We start from the raw sequence: 25,556 nt of genomic DNA on the forward strand, positions 1-25,556 counted from the left end.
GCGAATCGATGTAGTGGAACAGGAATGGAAGCACTGTTGGGTATGCTGTTAGAGGAAAATAACTGCAATCTGGCAGCATCACCCAACCATGGCGTTTATTATTTTCCAATCACAGCTTCACCCGCCATTCAAATGGTTAAAGCGTCTAGTTGTAAACGGTGGCTGCATTTTATTTTTTTTCCCCAGTTTACATGTAATTCTGTTATTTATTTTTATTTAGGTCGCATTTTGGATCACTGAGTAATTGTGATTTAAAGTAAAAAGCTTAAAAAATAATATTGTCTGCTCATGTTCATACTGCTTACATGTATGTATTTGGTAGATGCCTTAATCCAAAATAGGTTACTATTATTTTAGCAGTTGAGGTTTAGGGGCCTTGCTGAAGGGCCCCAGCAATGGCAGTACTGGGATTTAAGCTCATTGCCTTCTCATTATAAATCCAACAGCTAAACGAGTGAAATACCACTTTCCGTAGCTCAAGTTTCCTCAGCACTGCAACTGGAAAAGGGTTTTACACACTTATACATTCCTTATGCAACTTTATAACCTCTTTATCTCTGTAAAGCTGCTTTGGGACAATGTCCTATTGTTAAAAGCACTTTACAGATCAAACTGAATTGAACCAAATCATTTGTACAGTTAAGGGCTTTGCTCAAGGGCCTAGCAGTGGCAGCATGATGGGATTTTAACCAGCGACCCTCTGATCCAAAGTCTTAACTACTTAACTGTTAACGTTTCTCTTATACATTGAAGGACATTGTAGCATCTGATGTTTTTTTTTTTCATCAGTGTGGTGGACAGATTAACGGAGGAGACATCGCCGTTTTCGCGTCTCGAGGGGGTCATGCCGTGTGCTGGCACCCTCAGTGCTTTGTGTGCAGCACTTGCGACGAGCTCCTGGTGGACCTCATTTACTTCTACCAGGAGGGCAAAATCTACTGTGGCCGGCACCATGCCGAGAGGCTGAAACCTCGATGTTCAGCATGCGACGAGGTACGACGAGCCCAGCACACACCATGTAACAACTCTATGCATGAAAGTATAGTCAGTTTTTAGTTCTAGGATGTGATTTGGATTGGTCGTAAAATAAAATCTCCACTGGGGTGGTAATCTTAACGCTGCTTCATCAACTAATCCCATCTTTGAATATTTTTAGTTATATATTTTACATTTTCTGCGGTAATGAACGTCCTGGATGTCCCCAAATCTCGGGCCTTGTGACCTACTTTCTTGCACAGTTTACTTCCCAACTCTAATCTGACGATATCTAATAAATTGACTAAGGACTGGAAAGCGATTTATTTGTTTGTTATTTTCCTTTTAGCGGTTTAGAAGCCGTCTATATATAACACTTAGTCTTGTGTCAGATTACAGGCTTTGGGAACGTTTTCAGAGCCGCACATGTGTAAAGAAAGAAGTCCAACACGAGTCCATGCATTTTTAATCACCGCTGATTAACAGTAAAGGCTTAGCTGGATTAATGGAGGCATTAAACTAATAATGTTCATGAATAATTCAGGTGTCTGACCCCCTTGTCCTGTTCTTATAATCATGTTCATTTTGAATATGTAGGACCCTGGAACACGATCCAGCAGTCGAAAATTGTACATTTCTGATATATGGGTGTTTGGCGCAGGGTAGTAGCCCGGGGCGAAGGCGTCTGCGACGGATTCCACTGAGCCTCGCTTTCTCTCCTAAAATTAAATGTAATGGATGGGTGCAGTTGGGCTTTTGGCTTCTATTTAATGATAAATGGGGCCATGCATCACTTTCCATCACACCCTTCAACTCTTTCCCTCAGATCATCTTTGCAGACGAGTGCACAGAAGCAGAAGGCAGGCACTGGCACATGAAGCACTTCTGCTGTTTCGAGTGTGAGACGGTTTTGGGCGGCCAGCGCTACATCATGAAAGAGGGTCGGCCGTACTGCTGCGGATGCTTCGAGTCCCTCTACGCCGAGTACTGCGACTCCTGCGGAGAACATATCGGTAGGATCACATTTCGGCACCTCGGCGGCCTACTGGACCGGCTAAATCTCCTTTGGAAGGGAATTGCAAATGTTCAGCTGTGAAACATCTGATCTGGATTTTTCTTAAGGGAATGAAAAGTTTTTCGAATGAAACAAACGCCAAACAGGGAATGGACTCCACCTTCATCCTAATCCCATGTTAGAAAGCAGCTTGGCAGAGGATGGACTAGTATTCTGCTAAACATAAAACCTGCTGGATAAAAGGGAAAGAGTCCTGGGTCCATGATTTGTCATATGACTCACCCCACTGTATTGGTGGGCTTTATTTGTGTCAAGGGCATTAGTGTCAGAGTAGGAGAAACTAGTTCCTGTTTCTGACTGAATCCATTCCACTTTTCTTTTCTTTCTGGTGGGAGGTATTTATGACAAAATAATGTCCGTTAACCCCACGATTAACCTATAACTGTTGTTGAATAATTATTCAACATGACAGCAGGTCAATAATTCATTCGAAATGATGTTTCTTGCAGGAAAATAGTGACTAACAGCGATCCAAGCAAGACCAGAGCGGTCCTAAAGACATAACACTTATTGACATTATTATTCATATATTGCCCAATGTTTCCATTACTTACTTATCCCCCATTGTGTCACAAGGCAGCTCTCCATCCCATAATAACCCGGCTCGTTGGTCTCGAGCCCAGCATCGGTTCCAGCTGCGTTTTGGCATGTCACTCAGTAAAAATTCTGTCTGTAATCATTTTCTGTATAGGCTGCAGAAAGTATGGGAGTGAAACTGATTTTGAAAAGAAACTGGTTCGAAAACAGATGTTGCCCATTAGCCCGGGGCCGGTTTGCGTGTGTAAGTGGAGCTACAATTAAAATGTAATGTATTTGTGTAGTGCAAGGCATGCAGCATAATCAGCTAACGCCAAACACTTCTACACTTTAGGGGAATAAGACTGGATATCCTGATATTTGGCATTTTTCCTACGCTTATCTCGCTCGTCAATAGCGCCGTTAAAATGCGCCGAGAGTGATATTTGATCTTATTAAGACTTCTTAATCAGTAACTCGCGCTCTTAACAGTTTTCATTGCCTGAAAAATGCTTTTATTTCAAACTGAGCAAGAAATTACAGTCGATTTTTTTTGCTGATTATTTTATTTTGGATGGAATATCTGAATCAATATCAATAGCAACTTTTTCCATCGCAGGTATTGACCAGGGCCAGATGACCTACGATGGTCAGCACTGGCACGCCACTGAAGACTGCTTCTGCTGTGCGCGCTGCAAGAAGTCCCTACTCGGTCGTCCATTTCTGCCCAAGCAGGGTCAGATCTTCTGCTCTCGGGCTTGTAGCGTGAACGAGGACGCCAATGGCTCGGACTCGTCGGACTCCGCATTTCAAAGCGGCCGAACCCGTGAAACCAGGCACAGCTCGAAATCCAGCAAGAGTGGAAACACTTCCAGCGGGCGCTATTCGGCTGACGTGGACCCCCTTTCCTTGCAGATGGATCTGCTGAGTCTGTCGAGTCAGGCCCCAAGTCTGACCAGAGAATCTCCATCTTGGAAAAAGCAAACTGATAGATACGGCTATGAGAGTCGGAATGAATCTTCACCGACTCCTCTGCAACTGCTGAGCCAGTGCAACATCAGGACGTCCTATGCCCAGCAAGACAGCAGGCCTAAAGAATCTGCGCAGTCCAAGAGACCCCCTATATCTGCCCTCAAGGTACATTCATTTAATGAGAACTGGCTCCAGCCGGAGACACATTACCCGTCCGAGCTGAAGTCACAGGCTAGCTTTAACGAGGTGCCATCCAACGGATTCATGGACAAACGCTCTATCAGCATGCATGCCTTTCAGAGGGAGAGAGAGAGGGAACGAGAGAGGGAGGTTGCGGCTCAACTTGGCCGCAGCAGGAACCCCATCAGTGCACTTAGCTTTAGTGAACAGTTGACACCACTTGAGCAAACGCCCCGTGGTTCCATGGAGTCACTAGCTCTGTCAAATGCTACAGGTAGCTCTTGGTTTATTGTTAGGCATTGATTTTCTTATTAAGACATTCTTCACAGCTGTAACGAGTAATGTTTTTACCTGTTCTTGTGTTGAATGCAGGTACCTCAGCAGATGGTGGTGGTAAGAGACAGGAGCACTTGTCCCGCTTCTCTATGCCCGACTTGAGCAAAGACTCTGGCATGAATGTCTCAGAGAAAAGCAACATGGGCACCCTAAACTCTTCAGTGCAGTTCCACAGTTCAGAATCTCTCCATAGCCTCACCACTGGACAGCCGTACCTGGAGATGGAACCCCCCGTGCAGGTGAAATATCCACATCCATATTCCCAGCCGTCTCCTGGAATCACCATTCTACCCCCTGGCTTTACCTATCAGGAAGAGGACAGGGCGAGTTTAGTGAGCAGCGCTCACAACGCCCGTCTGGCACCGATGAGTGAGCGGACTCACCGGCGTGTTGTCGAACCGGAAGAGCCGCGACGACGGCATCATCACCGCTCGCGCCGCTCTCGCCGTTCTCGCTCTGAAAACGCACTCAATCTGGCAGCCCAGCATCGTCCGGTGCCAGAGCGATCTCAGTTACGTGTATGCGAGGATTATGATCGGTTTCCTCCCCCACGTAGCCTCCGCGATCCAGTAAACAGAGATGCCAGATTGAGACAGCAGGCGTTCAGGCCGTGCCCTCGCACAACTTCAGACCTTACGCTTCAGAACCCGGCTCCGCAACGTCACATGGGTCGCTACGCCTGGGATCCGTACGATTACGAGGATGACTGGTGCTCTACCTGTTCTTCGTCCTCCGAATCCGAGGACGAAGGCTATTTCCTAGGGGAGCCGATCCCCAAGCCAGTTAACCTAAGGTATATGACCAGTGAGGAGTTACTGCACAAGTACAGCTCTACCGGACTCGTAGGGTCTGGTCATCTAGGAACCAGAGGACAGTTACACACTCGCAAGCGCAGGAAAAGCAAAAACTGCATCATCTCCTAACATACACCCCTGATGCACTCACCTCCACTTTAACAATTTAAACTATTCACTTGTCCTGCTTTGAATCTGCTTTTTAATATTGTGTGGTTGTCAGTGAGCGGTACTCAGTAAAGTCAGCTTAAGAAACTCTTTGCATACTTTTACCCTTTGATATTCCTACATAATCACTTCCTGGAAAGTTTTTTTCCCCGGTATTGCTGCAGCCAACTTGCAATTGCTCTTAGTTTTACTCCATTTATAGCCAGCCTAGTTTTACTTCTTGCAGTGTGTTTTGAAACGAGTCTATTAAATAATTAACAATGTGTATATTAGTAAATAAATAATAATAAAAAAAACGCTTAAGTTAATGATGTAAAGAATAAATATAATGTAAATGATGTACCACATATTTTTATATTTTGTAACAATAGAATCATTTATGTATTAAGTATAATGTAGAGATTCAATAGTAACGCATGCAAGTTACTTTGCTGTTTTTTTGGTTTTTTTTGTCCTGTATCAGAAATTAAAAAAGTGCATTTCGGCAAGTAGTTTTGACTGACAGGTGTTGCTTTCAGATCATCAAAACAAGAAATGCCCTTTGAAAAATCGAATCGCCATCTGCTCAATGAATAAATGCATTAGAACGCGGTGATGAGGCATCGTCTGCCCACTGTTACTCACACGTTTCCTCTCCGCAAACGCCATGCTTATGAAAATCCAGCGATCAGTTTCACAGTTTCTTGTTTTGACAACCTGAAGTTTAAAGTACATGGTAGGGAGCTGTGTTGTTAATCTTTCAAAATAAATATTATTTTCAAAATTCATATAACTCATATTTTAAAAATGGCGAACAAATTACGAAAAATTTACTTGGACTCGAACCAACATTAGATGGATGGAAAAATTATATTAGTGGGATATATTGGACTATAATTTCTCAAAGTTGGCGTGTTTAAAGCAGGAAAAATGGGAAAGCACATCGAGTTACACCCCTTCATGGCAACCATCATCCAGTATAAATCAGGCTTAATGTTGGGAAATCGAATCATGAACCATAGCATCATAGAGAAATAAGGAATTTGCACATAAGCTACATGGCAGGTACCAGGCTTTACAAGTCTTTGCATTAATCTTCACGTCCTTCGAGACGTTCATATATGTTGTTGTGATGAAAAAAAAAGCATTTGGCAACAATTTCATAGAACAGCTTCATAAACATGTGAACTACATTAAAGGCATTTGGAGAGCGATTGGGTGGGACGGTACTGGTCTGTTCTCTCTTGGGTTCCAACCCAGCAGTAGAGATGGTTCACTTATATGAAGTAGCAGCAGTGGCCAAGGTTTTTATTGATGGAAATGACCGAATGAATGATCTCTTTGTAGCCGATCAGGCGACGCCTATATGTGTAGAAATTCAGCCAAAATGGTGGTGGTGTTGGAAGTTAATCTGAAATCACCCGAGACAAGATTTTCTTTTTGCAGAGTTTAAAAACAAAACAGGACCTTCTTTGTTTTCAGTAGTGAGTTGAGTGCGGATGAGGGGAAGAGGAGCCCGTATTGAGCGCTGCTAATTCAGCATATGAACCTCATCAGGACAGTGTATGCTCCGGTATGATTTCTTTTCTATTTGTCCTGGGAATACTTAGCTTAGGTCTGAAACAGTTTGATTAATGAAAGGAAATATGCTTTGGAAGATGGCATCGTCTGATTTGGGGGCGTCTCATCTACACAGGCAGTCGAATGTTATCCTCTTGATACGTCTGCTTCATAGGATCTTATGTCCGTTTTATTTTTATAGTTGGAAAAACGCAGCCATTTCTCCAAGAGGTCCTTGTTCGGCCTACAGAATAATTATGTTGGCTATTTAAAAAAAATCTAGAACAGTCAGGGGTTTTGGCGTTTAAGTGGAGAGAAAAGAAACGATATGAGAGAGGTTTTAGCCTTGACAAATCCCCCCTTTAAAACACACCATGTCAAATTCACTAATGGGAACCATCAAGCGCTTTTCAAAGCGGGTTTCTGCTGAAGCAAGCTTGTTTGCGTGAATTTATACCAGGTTTGATGCGGGTAATGCCCTAAGGAAAGCGTTTTCTAACTTTTAAGACGAGTGTAAAATGCTCGGGCGCTTCGAAAACCTTGCCCACACTATGCGCATTGCTGCAGGTTGTCGGTAAATATGAATTGTGGGTTGTGGATATGCTTCATGCCGTGCTGAACTGCCAATCCGTCATTGGATTCCTTACGATTTACGAATAGTTGTTTCAAGCACTACTCGTAGCTTTCGAGCTCCACTGCTGTTGTTCAGTGTGGAATCATTTCATTAAGCCAGAGAATGAACTGTAAGCTACACATGTTTAGTGTTCTTCAAAAACGTCTTCCGTGCGCACAGGTTTTCACAAAACCGCAGAACGTCCTTCAAATCCTTAATTGGATCTTCGAGCTTAAAGATTATGGTCTTGATATGGAACCTCAGGGTCATTGTTTAAAAGAGAACATGGCCTCCTTGTTTTGTTCTCATAAAAGATGTAATGAAGATGCAGAACTTGTGAATGACTTCAAAATTTTCACATCTGATAATGTTTCCAGCTTCCATTAACAAAGCAGTCCTCCATAAAAACATCCATAGTGGTCCATATTTGACATATACTAAGCACTAAGATTCACCGCTAATCAATTCTTTTAATCAATGTTGCTCCTAGAAAGTAATAAAATGCTAATGCAGATCAGGGTCATTCAAGGTCATTTATGAATTTAATCTCCGAAATGATGAAAAGAAGCGGAGAAGGCATTTTTTCAATAAGAAATTATTTTTCTTTTTAAGTGAAAAAAAAAAAAAACTTTTAATCCACAAAAAGTGGATGCACCATAGATAGACATTTAATCCTCCCACATTTGCATCAAGTTTTTTTTTTTTTAATCTCTTGAAATCTTCCTGCCTTCCGCTCGGTCAGGGCTTGTGTCGAGTCAGCTTCCCTAAATAACTCCCATAGCTGCTATTTATTCCCTCTACGGAGGATGTGGAGTCTCGTTCGAAGGTTGCCGAAATGCGTAATTATCTGTCTTTTAAATCCAAACTGCGCCAAATTACCCCTTAGCACACAGCCTTCAAATAGTCTGATCTAATTATTCACAACTGCAGGACGCAGGAATTTTAATTTGCGCCCGGAACAGTAACCCGTGAATAAGAATCGTGTGACTGCAAATGGACGCAGATTTCCAGTCTGCTCCTTATCATGTGTGTTCAATTAGCAACGGCGGAAAGAGGCCTGACCCCAGTTCGGATGGGGATGGGAATTCGAAAATAGCAGCTTGGTTCGGATTCCAGCTGCATTTAGAACGTGTCGTAATTGTTAGCGGCGTGTTGTAGTGTGCTTGGTGAAGATGGGGAAATAAACAGAAGAGAAGCAACACCACCTTCGGTGTGTTTCCCATGTCACATAATCAAAGCTGGCAGTAATGGCCTTTACAGTATCAGCGATCCCGTTCTTACATCTTCAATTAGGCAGCGTATTCTAGTTATTTCAAGAGGCTATTCTCAAAAGATGTAGGTGTGTAAGAAAATATATGATCATTGATACAGTGGGGCTAGAATTTGTATTAAATTATTTCAAGTATAGTCTTTATTTCATAGTTTTACTCTCAGATGCGTCGCTTCAAAGAGTGTCTGTTGCCATGATGCCTTCAGAATCAGCGGTGCAGGCGCCTGTAGTGTAAAGTGCATGTTGCTTGAAGGCTGTTTCACTCACATCAATCAGACTTTTAAGTTGGAGGCACTTGGGGCCATGTAGCCAGGCGTACAATACTGTCCGCATTTTATTGTCCTTCGATTGCACTAGTCAGAGCTTGCAAACCGTGTCTGTAGCAAACTGCACAAGCTCATATATATTCTTGTTTAATAGCTGCTTTCTTCATTCCACAAAGGCTTGACAGAGGAGAAGGAATCTATTTGGTCCCAGCTACGCTTACAAGGACATTTCAAGAACCATTTATACTTTTACGATTTCTTTCCTGTAGAATTTGAACTAAAACACACAATTCACACACATTTTTTTTATTTTAAATCCCCAGGAAAACTGTAATGGAAAAAATGCTCAAAAATGCACTTAACACCCGGGGTTGTGTTACGAGGTTAAAATCGATGCTTCTGCATGGATGATGTATGCGTGCAGTGCAGCTGTGGCTACAGTGAAAGGAGACTTTCTTTCTGTTCTACTGCGTTCCTATATTATATTGATGTAACAGGGTCTTCCACAATGTTAAATGTAACTGTAAATCATAAATCAGAGTGGAATTAAAACCCTGTCGTTACAGGAAATGATCAACGATTCTGCTCCATTTCACCGCCTAGTCGTTGATTATTTTTATTTTTTCCTAGTCATATTTTCTTTCTTTCTTTACTTGTTCTTTTCTTTTCTGTTGTTTCTCTCTGTTCTGTTCTGTTCTGTTCTTTTCTCCACACTAACCTCCCCGAGGTGTTCAGTGCGGTGTGAATTGGTGACGCGTTTCATTCACGACACCCACACGCAATGTGGGTCTGAGTTGAGAAACATCAGCGCTCAAACGGAGCTCAACGCTCACTTTTACTCCAAAGTCGAGAAAAAGTCTCCGAGGTGTTTTAGATTCATGGAATTTTTAGATTACGGCGCCGCTAATCCTATCGAGGCCTTCGGCTCATGCCTCTGTCGCCCTAAAGCATGTTAATGGTGTTACTGAGCTCCCAAGATGGCCGTGTCCCTCGCATATAATAACACTACATGCATGTACATGCTTGGTATCTGCTGGATCGCCGGCTTGCTTCACTTTTTCTCTGACGTGAAGCTAAATGGTGAACATACCAAGCTAATAGCTCCCGGTCAAACGGGTCTCAAATCTCAAGCCGTAAAGGATTTCCAGTGGATTTATTTAAGTTCTATAAGAATCGTTTTTTCTTTTCTTTTTTTTCTAGGGGAGCAAACAGATTTATTTTGAATACACTCATTTCCTTATGATCAACTTTGTTTAACTGTTGTGTTGTTATTTTAGGTCACCATTTCAAAGTAAAAAGAGGGAATGCATTTATTATGTGCACTTTGCGATAAATACAAAATCGAAATCTTAGTTATATACAGGATACAACTCGCAGTGAAATGTAAAGTAAATTCATTTGAAATGATATATATTTTAAGATGCAATCCAAATCCAGAGCAATTTTCTGTCAAAGGAGAGCAGCAGTGTCTAAGACCGAGGGGAAAGAGGTGGGACAGATCTGGCCCAGTTGATTAGCTAGCTTAAGCTTCAAATGTTTTAAAGGAAATGGTTTTATAGTGATAATCTTCCAATCAGAAGTCAACACCCTCTACAGAAACACACCACCTGTCAACAGCTAGCTGAGTGAACTTCGATTAGCTCGCGCACGTTGGTATTTGGTCATGAACATTTAAGTGCTAAAACAGGATAATGTTAAAATCTTTGCTAGTTAATAATGTAGCCAGAAACATGTATGAATTAGTTCTCGAATGAACCTGACATAGCTAGCAAACAAACCTAGCAAGCTACTAAAACCCCACCAGCTGGCAGTTATGCTATCTTTCTTTTAGCTAGTTGAGACAGTGGTCCTCAAACACTCAAACCAGTTGGTAATTTCATCAAACCGGTTATGCGCTCTTGCCTATTGCCAGCTCTTATACAAACTGATCAAAGACGTCCCATGTCGGTCCATTTGGCTGCTAGTGTTAAATCCCCAGTGTTTGTTGGCTCTCTGATGCCAGAAGGCGAGGAAGAAGGCTGGTTGTATGCTGTACTTGTTAAAAAAGTCAGGAACGTCACGTGATTAAGTAACAAAGGCCATCTGCCCCCATTCTCATGATCCTTCAGATGAATAATAGCTGCCTTCGGTCACGACGAGCCCGCATCCACATTCATAATCATGCTAATGGACCTGATTATATACGAGCAACCTAGCCTGACCCCTCAAACCTTAACAGATTGCACTGTCAGGGTACAGCTGCCAATGACTTTGTCTTGATGACAGACACTGGCGTGAGATAGATGACACAAACGCTGCTCTTCTGTTCTGTCAAAGCGCTCGTCGTTCTCAGTACGTGTTAGCGCCGCATTTGTTCATTGAACATGTTCACAAACTGACCTAATTGTCCCTGGCACGCTGACAGAAAAGGGCAAACTTTGCCTATACTTTGGGGTTATAGGTTTATGAATCCTCTCATGGTACATGTGAAAGCTTTATTAGCACTGTTTTAGATGCTAATTTATACTTAAATACCAGTAAAATTGTGTAGTCCTTGGATTAATTCTTCTTTTATGTGATTTTTTCTTTGTGGCTTGTTACAAGGTTCCTTCTTTCTCTTCTTTTGTTTCATTTTGTCTTTGTTGGTTTTGCATGAATTTCTTTCTGCATGTATGCATTTTTCCGTTCTCTTTTTTCCCCCCACTTTCTGTCACCTGTTTTCATTCAAATAACAGTTACAGCACGAATCCCAATCTCTGAAGCTAAACACCTCCCCCATCTGACCAAACAGGTGTACTGCAATTCAGACCACACCAAAGACAGTTTGATAGGACAATTCTGGAGGTTCTTAGAAATTTTTGGACAAGTGAAAGGAAATATTGAATTTGGTGAGTATTACAGACAATGAAATATGTATATATTGTAAAAACCAGACAAACCTTAATGATTTGTTTTCTTGCTGTGTTTTTTGGAGAAGTTAAACTCTTGTTCTCCATGTCAGGTTATACAGGTCTTTTCTGTAACTATCCACCTGCAGTTACAGAAAATGATGATGTACTGGTTGTGTGCATAAAAACCATGAGATCTAATATTGAATCATGAGGATTTGTTGCTGGATCACTGCTGCTAACGCAAACCATTGAATGTCTTTGGTTGTAATGGAACGGAGTTGTCCTGCAGACACATTCATCCAAAATCAAAGAGGAAATCGTTCAGCTTGTTTAAAAAGCAAACAATTACCGCGTCTTATCTTTCTATCAATGGTTTTGCTGCTTATTTAATACTATAGTAAGACACTAAATCCAAAATTCACCTTGTATGCACTTGTTTTCAGGTGAAGGATAGAAAGATTTCAAACTAATACAGAACAATTTTTCTAAAATCCAAGTTCTTCTCCTCTTGTTCGTTCCTGCTTAGAGAAAGAAAGCAGAAAGTTCTTTGTTTGAACCTGATTTTATTTGCTCTTTTTTAATTAATTAAATTTTTACGTTTTTTAATTGAGTTTCACGGTTCTGCATTATTAACAAAGACCCCAGGACCTCCCAGGTTGTAGAACCATTAGTGATTGAAAGTTTGTTTTTAGAGGAAAAACAATGATGGGCTACAAAACCCATAATTCCAACTTCATCTAACATTGAATTGAACTGATTGATTCGATACCATAGCATTAGCATATACCATTATTAGCTAGCCAGAGATGTTGGCTGTAAATGTAAATGAAAAAAATGAAAAAAAAAAAAAGAAAGAAAGAAAGAAATAACATGGAAATTGTAATTCCTGGGTTGTAATGAAATCAAATTTGCCAAAAAAAGAGCATGTTTTGAGGGCTGCTAGGTATTTTTACATAGGCATTCCATCACTTTGTGTGCTATCTGTTCATTCTCTATTTTCTCCATTGGAATTCGCAGCGTTCGAGTGCAGTCGATATTAGCACATGAATGCAAAGGGAGTTATCGCACACGATTAAGTCCCAGGTTTACTCGGACGAGGAACGGCAGATTAAAAAAAGCATCTCGTTAGCAGTGTGATGTGAATCAGAATATATTTCTTGTCTAAGAATAGCACAGTTCTTATATTTAAACAGTAAATGAGGTCGGAGTATTAAAAAAAAAAAAGTGCTGCCTGGCAGACGTTGATAAGAGAGAGTCCCTTGGAAAGGAGCCCGATTGGAAGTCCCGCTGGACTCCTAAAGCCACTGTGCTGTTAATTCAAATTGAAATGCAGATGAGGATCAATTCGGACAATGAGGTGGAGTTCATTATGAATCTTTTGAGAATGCCACAGTGATTTTCTTGAGGTTCTCAGCCTCGGTGGGTAAAAGCAGGTCACTGGGGTGCGCACACATTTCTGACTGGATGTTCTTCTATATTTAGACCATTCACTTGTAAAAATGCATGATCTCTACTGGGACACAGCCAGTCCACCTATACACACTATGTAGACAAAAAGTATTGGGACACCTGACTTTTGACCTCCGCTTGAACTAGGAGACCCAAATTTGTTTCAGCATGACAATATCCCCGTGCACAAAGCCAGCTCCATGAAGATATGCTTTACATGGGATGAAGTGGAAGATCTCCTGCTATAGAGCTCTGATCTCAACCATACTGGAATGACATTTGGAATAAATGTAAACACTGACTGCACTTCAGGCCTCCTCACCTCCACTACACCAGTACCTGACGTTACTAACACTCTTAGAACTGAATGAAGTGCACCTCAAAATCTAGCAGAACATCTTCCAAGAAGTGTGGAGGTTATTATAACAGGAAAATAGAGACTAACTGTGGAATGGGATGTTTAAAAAGCACATACAACACTTATGTCCGGTATCTCGATATTTTTGTTCATATAATGTGTATAAATAATCTTATTAACTGCTTGTTTTCTTTACTAGTTTGAAGTTTAGCTGTTATTGATTTGTGATATTGATTGTAGTGCTTGTGAGTCTGTTTTCTAAGAAGCAAACTGTATTTTGAAAGAGGAAGTTTTCTGAGGAAATTTCAGAGCTTCCTTAGTTTGAACACAAACAATTAAATAAACTGTAACAGCTAGGCAAACAAAACAACAAACTTAAATGCAAACAAAACACACAGCAAAGCATTTGTGAACAACTTCACATCCGTTTTCTTTCACAACTTCGTCTCCAGACGTTTGTCTTCGGCCGGAGACCTACAAGCTCGTATGTTTCTGAAATCCTCTGCGATTTCCAGTGAAGTTTTGCCCTTTGTTTCCGGCAAGACGAAGAACATGTAGAGGGACGCGACCATGCAGACGCACGAGAAGATCAGAAAGCTGAAGGACTTCATAGCACTCTGAGGAGAAAAAGAGAACTTCTCTTTAGTCTTCGAACAGTCAGGAAGAGAAACACCATGCACAGCGAATCTCTTTATTCCTGACTGCTGTTCACACTTATAACTGCGTGACTGTGCATATTTTAAATAGCGATAATTACGTTCTTTACGCTGGAGAACAGGAAGTAGTAGTACAGCTGAAACCTTATTGTCGCATTGTTCTGTACTGTTTAGATTCGGTTTTTATTCCACAGCATTACTGCATTGGTCAGAACGTATTGGTTACATTTTTTCTGCAGAAATTCCACAGACAAAGTGCTTAATGGTTAACGTTTCTATAGTAACAACTTTAGCAGGGACTTGCATGGCAGGATGCTGCACATGATTTACAAATGTCTCAAGTTGCTCATGTGGTGAGGTTTTCTCTGAGGAGAAAAGTGTCTATTTTGTCTCTCTCCAGCTCACAGGAGATTTCTCCAGCTCTAAGTCTTCAGGAGATCCATAGCTATAACGTTTATGACCAAGTCTTCAAGATCGAACCCTTTACGCTTTTTCGCTCTTAAGAACTTTGCCTTTCATGTTCCTGACAGGTTATAGCTGCTATAATGTAGATGATAACAGGAACTTGCTTTGTGGCTGTTCCAACGACATTGAATGTAACTGTAAATAGACGGAAATCTTTAATTAATCCAAAAAGTGTTTTAGCGTCGACGTGTTGCTTGCGGTATAAGAACAATTACGTTTAAAAAGGTTCAAATAATCAACGCTACATGACCTCGTACAGGGTTAATACTACACATGATGCAAGAGTAGGTTATATATTTCGTGACATGAGACTTACAAGAACAAATGGGAAAACAAAGCCAAACACCGAGAAGCTTCCCCATATCAAAACTCCCATTAGCGTGAACGCGGCGGAGCGATGCGACTGCACGAACATCTCGTAACCGAGCGGCACGCTGACCCCAGCTGTCAATCAAAGGCACGTCAGTTATTCATCCAAACAAACGGCATCATTCTTAGCTTTTGAAACACTGATATCAAGATTGTACCTGGTCCTCCTCCGTAACAGATGACAAACAGGAACACGAGGCCGACCGTGGTGTACGGAACCCAAAAATCATAATCCTAGTACCAAGTGACAAAAACTCCATTACTGGCTGGTGGACACATGTTCAGAACTGAAACCTGGGAAAAACATCTAAAATATAGCTACATATTAGACATTAATGCAAATAATGACCAGAGGAAATAAAAAATAAGTAATGAGAAGTCAAATAAGTCAAATAGAAATTCCATTCAACATGTTTCAGGTATAAATTAGCATGACTCAGCATTTAATAAACATCTGAATATTACATCGTGAACAATTCCAGTAATTGTTGTCTAGATTGCTGTCAGGATTTGGTAACTCCTAGTTTCAGAAAAGTGACCCGAGGACCTCAGGATCAGCATCAGAAATAAGAGACTCACCCTGAGCTGAAGTGTGATGGAGAGCAATAACATAATAACAGCCATGATCCCAAAACCTCCCCAAAGCAGCACTCGCCGTCCAACGCGGTCGATCAGCAAGCTCTGTTGAGTAGAAGAAACACGTGGTATAGCCGTAGTCGATCGTTGTACAGTATGTTCCTTTAATCAGTGTCTCAATTACTATGTGCTCTGTGGAATTCAAGAGTTATATTTATATTAAGTTTGTAATCTTGCGTACCAGTGTGGATTTATTCATTGCTAGAGACTCAAAGCGCTTTTGTACGTCGATCTGGATAAGGGCGTCTGCTAAACGCCACAAATGTAAATGTAAATGCAATGAGGTTGAGGTCGGAGTTCTATAGCAGGCCATTTAAGATGTTCCAATTCAACCCATTTAAACCCTATGGTTGAAACAGGTTTGGGTCTCCTAGTTCATGTGAAGGGAAAATCTATACAATTCTATACAATTGCGTGCCTCCAACTTTGTAGTAACTGTGTGAAGTAGAGCATTAATGGCTGGAAAAATCATGTCCTAATACGTTTATCCATGTAGTGTATGTAAATCGTAAAATTCAGGCGCCGAATTCTAATATGCAAATGTATTGTAATAGTTGTGTAGGATCTAATTTGGTTCTACTTTGCATATTCATAGAGCTTGTTTTTTTGGTCAGCCATCTTTCAGCACCCCTGGAGTACTAAGGGTTAAGTTCTAAGGACCCCAAGAGTGCCAGCTGGCAATACAAAGTGTAGGTGATTTAGTTCTATATGGATTAAAGCATGGACGAGACTTAAGGTGGCCCCCTTTTGTGAATATGCACTATATTGCAAGAAGTTTGCAGACACTTGACTTTTCCTGCCATGTTCCTGTTACCACAAAGCTGAAGGTACACGATTGTATAGGACGTCTTCGGATGTTGTATAATACAATTTTGCTTTTATTTGAACTTGGAAACCCAAACCTGTTCCAGTATGGCCAATCCTTGAAGATCTGGTTTACATGCTTCAGAGAGGAAGATCTTGAGATGGCCTGCTATAGAACTCTAAACTCATCACCTCTAAACAACTTTGGCATGAATGTGAACGCTGACTGCACCCCAGGTCTCCTCACCTCTCCTACATCAGTACCTGACTTTCATAACACCCTTGTGGCTGATTTACACAAATATCCATAATCACACTAAAATGTAGTGGAACATCTTCCCAGAAGAGTGGAGGGAATTATAAGAGCAAAATGGAGATGAATGTGGAAAAGCACATACCATAAGATATAGTGTATCTTAGCGTTATTTAATTATATAACTTTTACCCTCATTTATCACTGAGACATTTATAATATAATCTATAAGCTCATTAAAATGTAAAAAGTTGTATGTAAAGCCGTGATCGCATGCTACACGAGATCAGGTTCGTCTGATGTAATCTACTTACACACGTAATGCTGGTGAGGACTTCGGACGCCCCGACGCCCAGCGTGACGTAGCGGATCTTATTCACAGGAATTCCAGCCTCCTTGAAGATGCTGTAGGCGAAAAGGCTGATCTGTGGAACCACAGTAGGAGTGTGATATGAATGAGAAACTATGGAAACAGCCGTGCTATGATCGTTTGCTTCCTCGGCATGGATTAAAACAGTCTTTATATATATATATCTCTCAACTTTTTTTTTTTTTTTTTTAATTAATAATAATACTTAACACTGCAGAACGGTCTGTGAAATAATCAGTGTCACTGAATGTATAAATGTTAGCTCTTCAGACAAACCCTGAAATGACTCCATTGAAGTGACATTTTATTTCTTGGTGGTTTTTATTATCTTTTTCTTCTGACTTGTTCCTGGTAATTTCTCTTTATTTTATCAATTTTTAACCTATAGGTAGACATAAAGCAAATCTGGCTCTTAGCTGAACCAAAAATCAAACTAAAGATCCTAGATGCATGAGACAGCAGCTCTACCACTGCACCACCAGAATGCCTTGTTCATGTGCTGCTTTGTAAATCCAGAGCCCCTGGGATATTTTCCTGCGTAAAACCGGAGGATGGAGGTCCGAGCTGTTTATACACATTACTGTTGACTTAGCTGTTAAGAGAACATATCCTGCTTCAAAGCTTGCTGTGGGTTGTATATTTCTATATATATATATATATTTCTAGGTTCAAGCTGATTACAAGGACCTGGTGGCTCAGTAGGTATGAGCACAGGTAAGTGTGAACCTGACAGTCCTGGTTCAATCCCCGCTTCAGTTTAGGTCTTCTCTTTTAAAGCACATGTCTTTGTTTATCAGGTAAAATATAAACCCCTCTAAAAAAGGCAGCAGGTTCACACTGGTTACACAGACCTGGTGGCTCAGTGGGTAAGAGCACAGGTAAGCGTGAACCTGACAGTCCTGGTTCAAGCCTCGCTTCAGGCTTCAGTTAAGGTCTTTCGTTTAGAATCAGATGTTTTTGTGTATCATGTAAAAAATAAACCCCCTAAAAAAAGCAGGTTTGACAGAAAGCACCGGTGGCTCAGTGGGCTAGAGGTGAGGTTGGGGCTGTCACTGCGAGCACACAGGTTCGTGACCGCCTCTGGCGAGCTGAAGGTGCTGGAACCCGGTGGGACACTAAATCTGGCAAAGTGAGAGAAAAAGAGTGAAAGCCAGTATGTCCCAACCGGGGCTCCTGGAGAGGTGGAGGGAGGGGTTATGCTACTCTGGGCTATATATATATATATATATATATATATATATATATATATATATTTATTTATTTATATATATATATATATATATATATATATATTTATTTATTTATTTATATATATATACTTATTATAATAATACTTCCTTTTTTTTATTTTTTATTATTCCATCATTACTATCCTTTTTTTTTAACCTACTTTCTTTTTATTTTGTTAGTAAAACACTTTTACTTTTTCATTAATGCATATTCACATATATTATTTTTCTATATTTATAATACTTATGTTCTACTAATGTTTTATCTGTTCATTCAATATATGACAATTACATTTTGATAAGTTTTTGTTGCACTATTTAATCACTTTTCTTTATTAACTAAACAAGTAACTTCCTTTATATTTATATTTACTATTGAACAGTTACTGTTTTCATTATACATTTGTATATATTTTCTGTCTTGATATACTTTTTATATACTAGATATTTTTAATTACTTACCTACTATTTTAATTACTAAGTAAGCAAAAAAATGTTTTTATAGAGTAGCAAAGCATTTGTATTTATTAATGCTCGAAACACTGTTTAACAGATAACCTGGGATTTGAACCCTGGCCACCAGCAGCACTCACACCTGCTCTAACCCACTGTGCCAAGAGTGCTGACTGACAGCAACACTTTTTAAACACATTTATCATTTAGTATTAAATTGCTGGATTAAGAAATATATAAAACACCCTGCACAAGCTTTGAACCAGGTACTACAGCATTCAGATACAAACACACTCCCACTGAGCCAAATAGCTGGACATGTTTGACTTTAACTTTCCCCTGTTTGTTGCTGTTTAGGTTTAACGAGATTTTTTATTTTTTTTTACCTCAGCTTAGGTCAAACAATGAAGGAAATCTGTTTTTTGTAATACACCTGCACACACGATTGAAGTATCTATCTATCTATCTATCTATCTATCTATCTATCTATCTATCTATCTATCTATCTATCTATCTATCTATCTATCTATCTATCTATCTATCTATCTATCTATCTATCTGTCTATCTGTCTATCTGTCTATCTATATATAAAACGTATTGAAAGAATCATCAGTTATGTTTTGGGATATTTACTCCTGCGATACCGCAGAACTGGATGGCTTCGTATAGGATGACCAAAGAAAGACACTGCCAGCGAACTTCCGAGTCTTTCAGCAGCTCCAACACACTTCTACTACGTTGTCCTTTCAGAGCGTCCTGCTCCAGCTGCATCTCCTCAATCTCCAGTTTATAGTCACCCGGACCCCACAAGCACTGCATCGCTGCAATGATACACATTTTTAGTCAGATCCAGATGTGAAGATACAATTTTATCTTATTTAATGCATAAGTGAGAAAAAACAATCTTCTGAAGTGGCTCATGTCACTGATACACGTGCAAACAAAAGTAGTTTTCAGATATACTCTAAGCGGTTCTTCTCTAAACTGTTACCACAAAGTTGGAGGCGCACAATCGTATAGAATGTCTTTGGACGTGGTGGCATTCAATCTTCCTATTTATGGAACTGGAAGATCCAACCCAGTATGACAACACCCCTGTGCACGAAGCCAGATCCATGAAGATATGCTTTACATGGGTTGGAGTGGAAGATCTCCTGCTATAGACCTCCAACACTGTTGAACACTTTTAGAACGAACTGGAACGCTGACTGCACCCCAGGCCTCCTCACCTCACCTACATCATTACTTTATTAACACCCTTGTGGCAGAATGAATCTCCACAAATCTCCACAAGCCCACTCACAAAATCTAGTGGAACATCATCCCAAAAGAGTGGAAGTTATTATATCAGCAAATGGGGACTCAATGTGGAAGGATGGGATTGTCCACATAATAATTCTCAGCATTAAATGTATCTATAAATGGATAAAAATCAAAGTGCCATGGTGGATTTGAGACAGATTCAACCGAACTCTCACCTTTTCGACACTTCTCGGTTTGCCCTTTCTCAATCAGCAAATACCTCGGGGCCTCGGGAAAGAAGGGCAGCGTTATCATCTGGACGAAGGAGAAAAACACCGGAACGCAGAGCAGGACGTTCCACAAAGGCTCCTGACCTAGGATTTCACTGTCACAACACATGCATGTGTGAAGTTATGCTAACATGTTGTTAATTTCAGAACAATTCTAGCTAGCTTTGGTGACATACACAGCTACCTAGCATTCTAAAATCCTACTAATGATGTAAAGAGCACCAAAAAGTCTCGAATCACATCTTTTGTTGAACAAAGGCTCGACAAATAGCTATCACAAATTCAGGCTAACACAATATTTCCCAAAACACAAAGCAGCATTAAATCCAAGACATTCTCCAAGATGTTCTCCTACAGTACATAACGTGTACATTTGTGTTATCCGGAAGCTTTAATTAATATCATGCCATGGTGAATAGATACGGATTGCAAACGCCTCAGTAGCTTCTCATTATCCTCATAATCATTTAACCCCCCCAACCTGCAATTTGCCCCTTTGATACTCCAATGAGAGCACTGTAGCCATTTACATCCAAGGTTGAAGGTTCTGTCCGTTTAATATCTTATTACACGGAGGTCTCAAATTGATCATCGTGGTAATGTGATTACAATTGCAAGTTTACAAGTTTTGTTATGAATCTACTTCCATCCTAATGGATCGAGAGTTTTCAATCCGTTCAATTAAATCAACGAGATCATCTCCCGTGCTCTGAAGGATTACACCTGAAGGCTTCAAGAGGTTCTCATTTTCTTACCTCAGACCTGCAATCTGCCCCGTCAACTTTCCGATGCTGCTGAAGGTAGCCATTGTTACCGACACGGTCCCTCTGATTTTCTTAGGCGCGCTCTCACCGAGGTAGATCGGATGGATGTTCCCGACTAATCCTTAACAGTAGGATGGTAGAAAAGAGATCAGAGATCAAGAGCTTTATAAAAAATCTACACAGCATTTCTAAAACGAGAGATGTTTATTAAAGAACAACAGGAGTTGGAAAGCTTTTGAACACCTGGGGTATAAACTGAACAAGTCCACCATCATCATACTAAAACTACTACCACCACCAGTAATATAATATAATAATAACTGGAAATTGTGTGTGTGTGTGTGTGTGTGTGTGTGTGTGTGTGTGTGTGTGTGTGTGTGTGTGTGTGTGTGTGTGTGTTTACCTGAGGTCACACCGAACAGGAAACGTGACAGCATGATCATCTCAAAAGAATTGGCTTCTTTGCTCATCACCATGATGCCCGCAGTGGCGATGCTGAGCACGTTGCTCCAGATCATTGCTTTCTTTCTGTGAAAGTGATCCAATATGTGTGTGAAAGGCAACATAAATAAATAAATAAACCTAATGGACTTTGGCAGAACTCAGCCTTAAAAAAACCCCAAAAGAACACTCTAGTTAGAATCTGGTTTAATTAATGTCTGACATCCTGATTACCACACAGGAAACAAGAAATGAAGGCCATAAATTAAATAATAGCAAGAAAAGAAAGGGGGAAAAAACGCACCTGCCCAGACAACTGAGGACGTAGCTGACACTTATAGCGCCGAAGAGGCCACCGATGGAGTAGATGGACACGACCGTGGCCCAGATGAGGTCGAGTGTGTCTTCTCCTGGAGCTTCACCGTACCTCTCGGTCCAGCTACTGTTTATGAAGCTCTGAATGAACTGTGGATGGAGACAAAAACTCACAACATTTAACAAATGCTACTGAAATGTCAGAATGATTAACGTTTAGACATCGAGCCAAATCCTGACCCCCCTACGGATGTAATTAAACACTTTCAGGAAGCGTTTCGATTCAGTGGATTATACTACACAAATTCCAATGATAATGGAGCTAATAATTTATTAAGAAGCCATGCCATTTTTTTTTTTTATCCTTTTATAGTTACATCGTGCAACGTTTTGGAACTTCTCGCGACTTTGTCGTGTTCCAGTGAAACAATAAAAGTGCAAAAAAATCTACTATGAGGGAACATTCAGGGCTGGAGATTCCTTCTGGAAATGGCAAATAAACAGCAATGAATCAAATGGTTTTTTTTTTCCTTTTGTTAAAAACAAATCACATTTTTCTAAACTAAAGGTATTAAGAGTAGAGAAATCCCCTGTATGAACAAAAGACCAGAATATTGATATGTGCTTTCTGAACATCCCAGTTAATCCCTATTTGCTAGTAGAACAACCTCCACTCTCCTGGAAAGATGTTCCACTGGCTTTTGGAGATTGTTTGTGAAGATTTGTGATCATTCAGCCACTAGTGTGTGAGTAAACTCAGGTACTGATGTAGGTGAGGTGAGGAGGCCTGGTGTGCAGTCAGTGTTCACTTTCATCCCAAAGGTGTTCAATAAGGTTATATAGATAGAGCTCTATAGCAGGAGATCTTCCACTCCGACCCACGTAAAGCAGATCTTCATGGAGCTGGCTTTGTGCACAGGGGTGTGGTTAGGCTGGAACAGGTTTGGGTCTCCTAGTTTAGGTGAAAGGAACATTTCATTCTACTGCATCCCAAGACGTCTGATACAATTGTGAGCCTCTAAATAAAAATGTCCCAATACTTTTGTCCAGACAGACAGACAGACAGACAGACAGACAGACAGACAGACAGACAGATTAGATAGATAGATAGATAGATAGATAGATAGATAGATAGATAGATAGATAGATAGATAGATAGATAGATAGATAGATAGATAGATAGATAGATAGATAGATAGATAGATAGATGAAACCCGTTCAGTGTATCTGGTTTAGTGTCTCTTCAATTTTACTTTTAAATTATTCTTATATATAACAGTAGCAGTGATAATATTCAGACGTGTTTATAAAATTTGTAATTTAAATCTACAATAATGAGTGTGTTAGAGGTTAAAATGAACAGTCTGCACACAGCGTTGCTCTGTAGGCACTTGGCTCAATGTCACTGAGATGATTTTTAATGATTTAAAGTGTTAAACTCTTATACTGTATATCATTTGGAGTGTTTTGTGTCAAATTGTTCCACATCAATTGTTCACTTAAAAAACATTTTTTTAAAAAATGCTATTATTACTGTTATTTATATGAAACTGTATTATCTTAATTAGATTAGCCTGCAGAGATCTCACCGGAGACGGAGAGCTGATCAGCGTGATGTGGCATCCGATCTGAAACGATCCTCCCAAACCAAGAACTATGATGAAGAGCAAAGCTCTGCCCTGCAACTGGAACCATGCACACACTGCCAGTTACAAGAAAAGAAAAGCATCCAAATCTTTTTTTTTTTTTTTTTTTTTTTATTGGATTGTATCGAATCCATTTTTTTTTCTTAATAATGATCCTAGATATGAGATTGTTGGTGTCTTTAGTCATCCTGTTGAGTAACTAAGCGAAAAATAAATAAATAAATAAATAAATAAATAAATAATAATAATAATAATAATAGTAATAACCATAATACTAATCATAATCATAATAATCATCATCACAGTAATAATAATAATTATAATAACCATAATCATCATCATCATCATCATAATAATCAAAATAATCAAAATAATAACAACAACAACAACAATAATAATAATAATAATAATAATAATAATAATAATAATAATAATAATAATAATAATAATAACAATTCTCAACATTACTTTGATAAAGGAATTGTTTAGGTGAAGTTTTAAATTTGGATTTTGCTCACATGGGTGAATGGATGACTCATGATGGATGGATGGAGGGATGGAGGGATGGATTACGGATGGATGGATGGATGGATGGATGGATGATTTGTAATTTATTTATTTATTTAATTCATTATTTTTAACCAAATCTTTTCTTTAGTACTATACTTCAAAGCTTTAACCAACCAACCAACAAACCAATTCATCAAATCAATAAATATAATAATATATAATAGCTGTTTGTAGAATATAAAACTTTAGTGCTACTACACTGAAACATGCTCCATGTGACCACCATGTAAACAGATAAAACAGCGATACAGGACCAGAGATTTATTACAGCGATTTTCTTATTTCCATTCACAGCTTCACATGTTGTAACATCTGGATTCACCTACCAAACATAATTATAGCATGAATGCATCTCATTATTATTTCATGATTATATATAAAAAATAAGAACTGTTAGACAAATTCAGATCATTGTTTTGTTTGTTTGTATGTTTGTTTACTAGTTGATTAGAAACCCTGAAATCCAGCTGCATGTTTCACTGTAAATAAAACTGAACGCTTATTTAGAAGCGGATGACTGACTGATTTTGGTTTTTGTTTTCTTTTTTTTAAATCAGAAGCTACATCAGTAAGAAGAGACATTTTTCTCACCGGCTGCATCAGGAAGCTCCCCATCTCTTCACACTGCTGCTGGATCACTTTGACCGAACTCACTTTATATACTCAGTTACACATCTCATGCCATCAGTTTAATTTTTGACCGCCGGACTGCATCCTGTTCATGCAAGCAGTCAACACTTATGTAATAATTTATAACCTGTGATGTCTGGGAGGGGATTTAGTTTGAGTTCAGATGTCTGAAAAACAACCTGAACTTCAGCATTTGTTTTTTGACATAAGCCTCAACGGAAGCAATGAAAAGCAGTGGTTTCAATGAACTTGAATAAAGAAGAATTTGATATAAAAATGCAGGGAGAAAATCTAAATAATATACAAAAATGTATTTATAAAAATTATTATTTGTAGAATGACTATCAGTTACTAAGCTGATGGTAAACTGTGTATTGTGTGGTGTATGTAAAACTATGTGTAACCATCACATTATCTCATTGAACAATATAATCTGAAATATTAACCCATAATTTATATATATTCTCATTTTAGGATTCTATTTGTATTTTTACAGCTGAGAAATGAGCCCCTGTATATCTGCAGTTCGAACAGACTGCTAGGAGTCTGACAGCTCACTAATGCGTTACTCATTTTACTGCCAGTCATCATGATGCAGTTCAGATCCACTTTGTACATTCTGTATGATCTCTGTACAATTCTAACAGAATATATCAGTAAATTCACAAAACATCCTAGATTATCTTCCATACCTGGATATCTGTATATTATTTTTTTAACATTGTACATACAGTGTACAATCTCTATCTATCTATCTATCTATCTATCTATCTATCTATCTATCTATCTATCTATCTATCTATCTATCTATCTATCTATCTATCTATCTATCTATCTATCTATCTATCTATCTATCTATCTATCCATCCATCCATCCATCCATCCATCCATCCATCCATCCATCCATCCATCCCAATTCTTGTATTTAAATACAATGTATTTATGTACTTCACTCTACAGCCAGCAGATGCCGCCAAAACCACTACTCTCAAGCCACTAGATTTCATGTTTTCATTGCGCTCAATTTATTTAGTAAATAAC

General features: G+C 39.5%; 2 protein-coding genes across 10 annotated transcripts in view; one reads left to right on the forward strand and one right to left on the reverse strand.

Moving 5' to 3' along the window:
* Window positions 1-5,507, forward strand: part of prickle2b (prickle homolog 2b) — a 92,689-nt gene extending 87,182 nt beyond the window's left edge. For all 9 annotated transcript variants that reach the window (XM_083534743.1, XM_083534742.1, XM_083534748.1 and 6 more), the window contains 4 exons: window positions 790-993; window positions 1,802-1,988; window positions 3,186-3,992; window positions 4,091-5,507. In XM_083534743.1, coding sequence (XP_083390869.1) covers window positions 790-993; window positions 1,802-1,988; window positions 3,186-3,992; window positions 4,091-4,977 — 2,085 coding nt within the window. In that variant the 3' untranslated portion in view covers window positions 4,978-5,507. The remainder of the gene's footprint in view (window positions 1-789; window positions 994-1,801; window positions 1,989-3,185; window positions 3,993-4,090) is intronic.
* A 6,657-nt stretch (window positions 5,508-12,164) lies between these two features.
* On the reverse strand, window positions 12,165-24,597 carry slc2a9l1 (solute carrier family 2 member 9, like 1). The gene is made up of 12 exons (XM_083534763.1): window positions 24,477-24,597; window positions 23,259-23,354; window positions 21,659-21,819; window positions 21,317-21,441; window positions 20,905-21,034; window positions 20,096-20,244; window positions 19,251-19,438; window positions 16,879-16,989; window positions 15,451-15,552; window positions 15,030-15,105; window positions 14,819-14,946; window positions 12,165-13,998 (listed from the first exon to the last, which is right to left on the reverse strand). The coding sequence occupies exons 1-12, from the start codon at window positions 24,498-24,500 to the stop codon at window positions 13,816-13,818; spliced, it is 1,473 nt and encodes a 490-aa protein (XP_083390889.1). The 5' UTR covers window positions 24,501-24,597; the 3' UTR covers window positions 12,165-13,815.
* Between the last annotated feature and the right edge of the window lie 959 nt (window positions 24,598-25,556).

The sequence above is a fragment of the Silurus aristotelis genome, assembly GCF_946808225.1.
Source record: "Silurus aristotelis genome assembly, chromosome: 28".
Classification (NCBI taxonomy): Eukaryota; Metazoa; Chordata; class Actinopteri; order Siluriformes; family Siluridae; genus Silurus; species Silurus aristotelis.

What these genes read in the sequence shown, in the direction of transcription:
- slc2a9l1 (XM_083534763.1), bottom strand. Translation starts at nt 24,500, where the DNA reads ATGGGGAGCTTCCTGATGCAGCCG. An exon ending in GTCCTCAGTTGTCTGGGCAG is followed by an intron (nt 21,442 to 21,658) that starts GTGCGTTTTTTC and finishes TCACTTTCACAG; the next exon opens with AAAGAAAGCAATGATCTGGA. An exon ending in AACCGAGAAGTGTCGAAAAG is followed by an intron (nt 19,439 to 20,095) that starts GTGAGAGTTCGG and finishes GTATCATTGCAG; the next exon opens with CGATGCAGTGCTTGTGGGGT.